We start from the raw sequence: 5,882 nt of genomic DNA, 5'->3' as shown, positions 1-5,882 counted from the left end.
TATGTGTGTGTGTGTGAGATGGAACGGAATACTTCACATTGAGGAACTAGGAAAATTATTATTATCATTATTTTTAAAAAACAAAAAAGCAGAAAGGAACTGTTGAAGAGCTCAAGGAAGCTTTGCAGTGTACGTGAATCATCTTTCTAATTTGATTACATCATGACTCTTGGGTCTAAAGTCTTGTTGTGTAATATCTTTCCTAGAATTCGATTTCCCAAGTCTTGCTGTGCGGTGCACATGAATCATTGCCGTAATCTGATTACATCAGGGCTCTCAAAGTCGTGCTGTAAAATATTAAAGTCTTTTCTAGAATTCAACTACCCTAGTTAAAGAGAAGTGTGGTAGCCAAAATTGGGTGGTTGAAAGCATGATCATGCTACAAGATAGGGGGAGGCAAATTTCATGTGGTTCTGGATGGAATTCCACGAGTTAGTTCGTAACAATATCATGCTAGTGTGAGTTAATTTGGTTCGGCAATTTCAGCTTTACATTGATACAATTGAATTCTATTCCCTAATATTATATTATATAAATAAGTATCATATATGGGACATAATATTATTTCTTACCATATGTTTCAAAACGCAGTGTGTATCATATGGGATCGATTTGTAAATATAAAATTGATATATATATTTATTTTTTTTGACAGATATAAAATTGATATTGTAATGACAAAATTGATAATTTGAATTTTTTATTATCTCCCTCCAGATTATCCCAAACTCTACTCCCTTCCCCCTAAAAAAATATTCAAACAAATTCGAACTGGACTCATTAAATCCTCTCAATTACTAGTGCCCTTTATTCTCCTCTCCTTTCAACTCAACACTCTTAGGGGGCGTTTGGTATGTTGTGATGTACTATTGATGTGATGCACACTATGATGATGTGACATTAAGATTACAAAATATATCATATCACCTTAATCGCATTACCTTCCATAATTATGTAATGTTGTATTCTTGTATTGAGATTATATTAATGTAATATTACAATGTAATATAACACAACGAACCAAACACCCTCTTAATAATTCAATAAATATTTTTACTAGTTTCGTGATTACTTATAGTGAAGAAGGATGGCTATAATCTTGGAGAAAAATTAAAAACAACTGATAATCACTTAAAAAGCACGGGGTCATTTGCCAATGAAAGGCAATTGTGTTTTACATACAATTTATGGTTATTTTATTCTCTTTTCAAAGTATCCATTGACAATTCCGATAAATCTATACCTGCCTCCTTTTTTTTTTTTGGCTTAGGCAAGTTTTGCCTACTTGACAGAAATTTGGCATGCTTAAGTCTCACCTCCCTCAAATAGGCAGAACCCAAAAAATTTCAGCGGTTCAACCTAGAATAGAAGCTATAAGGAAAAGCTAAAGGAGGAAATCAAAGGAAAATTACATGAAGTTACAAGAGAAACAAATAACTGAGGTGGTAAAGCATACCACCCCCCTCCAAGAAAGAACAAAAAAAGTGACACTAACAAATCACGAATGAAATTGGTAACAATTGTGAACTTCCACTTGTCAAGATTTTGCTATGATACGCGTGTAGAGGAACTCATTCCACGTGTCGGGCAACCCGGGAAGACACCAATGGATACAATCGGCATAGGTGGCCGGATCAGCCTTTTGTTCCGGTGTCAGCATTTTGCCTTGACGGATGGTGTAGACTGAGGTATGTGCATCTTTCCGTAACTCAGAGAGAGTAGTGATGTTTATGAAGTGAACAGGTACTTTCATTGATTTTGTCACATTGCTTGCAATAACAAAAAGCCTTCGGTCTGTGCCTACTTCCAATGGGGTGGACATGTTTAGAATTGGGGTGGTTTCCTTAGCACACTTTATACCATCTGGGTTGTTCCAATCCTCACTCCTATAACAATTGCATACGTTAAGGAATATAATGGAGGTCCCAAAGACACAATTTCAAACACAATGTGATTTTTTTTTTTGAAAACAAATATAATATGATTGTTAAGGAATATAGTGGTTAGCCAACCAAAAATTAAATGAACACCTATGTCACATCATGCCTAGAGGTCAAGGGTCCACAGTATCAACTATTGAGGCTCACCTAATGGTATAATTAATGACAAACACCTAATTGTATAAATAGAAAAGATAAAGCAGCTGAGCTTTACTTCGATTCTATCTCAAAAAAAAAAAAAAAAAAAAAAAAATTCAATTTCTCTACGTCTACTAGCCCTAGAATTAATCTATATGGGTTCTAATTAATTTTATATATCTACAAGGTATTCATGATTTCTTAATGTATAATTGTTTTGTTTTGTTTTTGGTTTTTTTTTTTTAGAAACCAATGTATAATTGTTAAGGTTAAAGAGTAAAGAACACCTAGGTCAAAATCATGACTAGAGGTCAAGGGCCCACAGTAAAAACTACCAAAGGTCACCTAATAAGAAAATTAGAGAAGGTAAAACAAGCTGAGGTTTGCTTCAAATTCTTTACAAATCTTCTAGGCGCAGAATTAGTCCATATGGGATATATGTGTGCTTTGAATTTGAAAATTCTAAATGGAAAAGTATCATCTACATTAATTTGAAAATTTTGAATGGAAAAGTATCATCTACATGGTATGATGGTAACAAATTTGAAAATTCTAATAAACAATTAATTTTTATATCTACATGGTATGACCATAACAAATTATTTAATTTAATTGTAAGCATTATGTAAATTCTATAAAAACAAGTTCATTAGGAAATATTAAAAGACTGGAATATTACTTGATATGTAGAGGAGACATGCTACTAAAGAAGACAGTGGTTCGTTTAGGATCTATATTACGATTCACCCACTTAGACCATGTTTTCAAAACTCTCCCGTATGCTATTGGCCGTGAGATCTCCTCGTACTCAGTGTCCCCCTTATCGAATGATCCTCGTCTATTACATCAAGTCACAAATAAAAGAAATCAACCTCATGATTTTATTTAAAATACATCATGTAGAAGAAGAGAAAGCAATTGGTCAATTAAGTACTTACAGAACTTTCATGCTGAAAGTGTTCATCCACCAAATGTAGGTGTTAAAGATGAGGTAGTCTACACTCTTCCAGTTTTTTCCATGCTTCTTGATTGATTCAGGCATGATAATACGATTTAATATGCTGTGCATATTTGGATCATCTGAATTTGACTCAACTATAAACGGGGCCCAATAAAACTCCACCGTAGCATTATAATCCTACAAAATGCGCATAAAATTGAGTTAGGTACTAATTATTCATAGCGAAATTCGAAAGCAAAGTCTCAACTCATTTTTATATTTTCTCCTTGAATAATGAGAATGAGACCCCCCTCCTAACCTCATAATGATTGAAAATGCCATAGTGTATTGTTCCTAACCTCATAATGATTTGAAAATGCCATAGTGTACTGTTGACATGGCTAAACCAACAAGGTGGCCCATGCATAAAGTAAGTCTTACGTCAATTAGGAAACAAAAAATAATATTTATCAACTATATAGTATAGACAAAAGGAATAAAAGGTTTTTCTCTAAGGACGAAGGTGCATTTATGCTCCATTATATAGCAGAAATAATAATAATCAAGTTGTAGCTCTAAAATTTTGGCTGAATTAGGATCCTCTAATGTTCATTAGAATAATTTTACAATAAAATTTCTAAAATTTTATCAATTTATTTTGAAATAAATTGATAAGAACTCTTAAGATAGAGGAAAAGTCATTCAATAAATTTTTTTTGATAAAGATTAGAGAAGGTAAAGAAGAAAAGTTTAGCAAAAAAAGGTAAAGAAGAAAATGACTAAACATCTTCCCTAGAGAGAGAGAGAGAGAGAGAGAGAGAGAGAAGGTACCTCAATTCTGAAAACAGAAAGAGAGCCAGTTTTGTTCAAGCTCTTCCTGCCTGGAGGAACAACAGATTGAACCAAACAAACCATGGACTCCCACTGATTCCTATTCAATGAGTCTCCAACAAACATAAGCCTCTTATTTCTAAGCTTCTCAAGCAACAGCCTGGCTTTGAATCTTTGAACAAACATACATACAAAAACCATATAAGTACTAACATATAAATGAATATATGAATTTATATGCCAAAACAAGAAAGAACATCAAACAACTAAAATGAAAAAAAAAAAAAAAAAAAAAAAAAAATCTAATTCTTACTTTGGCAAAGAACAATCTCTGGGCTGCCACTTCCAATTCTGGTACAAAGAATCCTTTCTCCCATTCCTCAAGCAAGTCACTTGCGCTGTCAAAAACTCACACTCATCTTCTTTATACAAAGGGTGTGTCTCGTTATCAAAAACCCAGTCCCCTGTGAACAAATCACAGTCTTCTGGTGGCAATTCAACGTCTTCATCATCTTCTTCCTCAACCGGCAATTCGATCTTTGGTTCCTCTTCCTTTTCTTGTTTTTCCTCGGAATTTTCTACATGGGATTCTGCTCCCAATTGAGTTCTTGATTTAACCGAAACCGAAACCGAAACTACATTATTCTTATTCTCAACGTCCTTTTCGCTAGTTTCTTGAAGAGGGTTGGTCTTGGTAATAATTGGCGTAGATGATGATTCTTCTTGGATTTCTTGCGCTTTGGACCTTGAGAATGGAAACTCGGCTATAGACTTCACATCTTCATTGTACATGAAGACCCCAAAAAGGAATACCGAAAAAACCACCACGAATATTGAAAGGTTGTTGTTTTTTCGGCCTTTCATTGCTCCCATTTCCGACGAGAATCCTTTCCTTCTTGATGGCTGCATGAGAGAAAGAAAGAAAGAAAGAAAGAATTTAAGAGAGAGAGAGAGAGAGAGAGAGAGAGAGAGAGAGAGAGAGACAGAGAGAGAGAGATTGGTGAGAGACTGAGAGATGAATAGAGAGAGAGAGAGAGAGATAGATGGAAATATAGAGAAAGAAAGAAATAAAAATAATCAAACGTAGAAGACAAAGAGAAAACTTACAGTAGTTGTGCTGAGCTTGCTTTGTTTAGTTGGGGTTTGGTGAGATGTTTTTGTCTTCAAGAAACTGGTTTGGCTTTAGGTGGAGGGAGAGTTGTCTTTCTCAGTTATCTTATAATCCTTTACTAACTACTTTCATCTTCTTGGAGAGAGAGAGAGAGAGAGAGAGAAGAGTGAGTTCCAAGCTTTTGGAAGTTGGTCCCAATCTCAGTCAGATGAAGGGCATGTCGGTGTTATGGCTCAAATGTTAGCCAGTGTGTTACTATCTATGAAACTGGAAGTGGAAGATCGAACAGTGATGGATTTTGAGATTTCTGCAGAGCAGATGTCTATGGAGACAAACAGTCAAACTCATTTGAGAGTTTCCCTTTAATACCTTATGGTATGTGAATGAATCATCATCATCATAATATAGGGGTTCCAGATGTGTTAGCAGATACCTTTCTTGTGTTTATCAAAAAGGAAAAACCAAATAAAAAACACAGATACCTTTCCTGTTTTCTCTTTTTATGAATTTATGTATCAAGTTTTTTTTTTTTTTTTATTATTTTTTTTTATATGGAGTAATCGAAACAAGGAATACATTTTTTTTTGGAGAAAAAAAATTATATTTTATTTAAAATTTAAAATGAATCCATTTTATGCTTCCACTTCATTAAAAATTTTAAATAAAATAAATTTGTAAATGATTTTCTTTTATAATCTTGTGACTAGTACTTATACCTAATTTCATTTCATTGAGACTTTTTTTTTGGAGAATCTTTTCATTTTTTTTTTTTGGGAGAATCTTTTCATTGAGACTTTACTGTTCAAATTGACGCATCTCTGCAAAACAGACCTTATGACATAAGTTTGCAGATACATTTCATACTAATTAGTTATCGGGTGGGGTTGCTCAATAGATTCCTAGGAAAGAAAATTCTAAAAAA

At 33.7% G+C, this 5,882-nt stretch overlaps 1 protein-coding gene across 2 annotated transcripts; it reads right to left on the bottom strand.

The window, feature by feature from the left end:
* Positions 1 to 1,124: 1,124 nt before the first annotated feature.
* On the bottom strand, positions 1,125 to 5,406 carry LOC126697745 (xylan O-acetyltransferase 1). Of its 2 annotated transcripts, XM_050394841.1 has the most exons (6): positions 4,957 to 5,406; positions 4,163 to 4,752; positions 3,850 to 4,021; positions 3,017 to 3,216; positions 2,758 to 2,916; positions 1,125 to 1,886 (listed from the first exon to the last, which is right to left on the bottom strand). In XM_050394841.1, exons 2-6 carry the CDS (start codon positions 4,720 to 4,722, stop codon positions 1,538 to 1,540), a joined length of 1,440 nt encoding a protein of 479 aa, XP_050250798.1. In that variant the 5' UTR covers positions 4,723 to 4,752; positions 4,957 to 5,406; the 3' UTR covers positions 1,125 to 1,537. The 2 variants fall into 2 exon arrangements, with proteins under 2 accessions (XP_050250798.1, XP_050250797.1); XM_050394840.1 differs by lacking the exon at positions 4,957 to 5,406 and having other exon boundaries at positions 4,163 to 4,896.
* Positions 5,407 to 5,882: the final 476 nt, after the last annotated feature.

This window comes from Quercus robur, chromosome 8 (genome assembly GCF_932294415.1).
Source record: "Quercus robur chromosome 8, dhQueRobu3.1, whole genome shotgun sequence".
Classification (NCBI taxonomy): Eukaryota; Viridiplantae; Streptophyta; class Magnoliopsida; order Fagales; family Fagaceae; genus Quercus; species Quercus robur.
The sequence above is the reverse complement of the archived record's forward strand: the minus strand, read 5'-3'. Positions and strand labels throughout refer to the sequence as shown.

What these genes read in the sequence shown, in the direction of transcription:
- LOC126697745 (XM_050394840.1), bottom strand. Translation starts at nt 4,758, where the DNA reads ATGCAGCCATCAAGAAGGAAAGGATTCTCGTCGGAAATGGGAGCAATG. An exon ending in AGAGATTGTTCTTTGCCAAA is followed by an intron (nt 4,022 to 4,162) that starts GTAAGAATTAGA and finishes GTTTGTTCAAAG; the next exon opens with ATTCAAAGCCAGGCTGTTGC. An exon ending in TTTCTGTTTTCAGAATTGAG is followed by an intron (nt 3,217 to 3,849) that starts GTACCTTCTCTC and finishes CGCATTTTGTAG; the next exon opens with GATTATAATGCTACGGTGGA.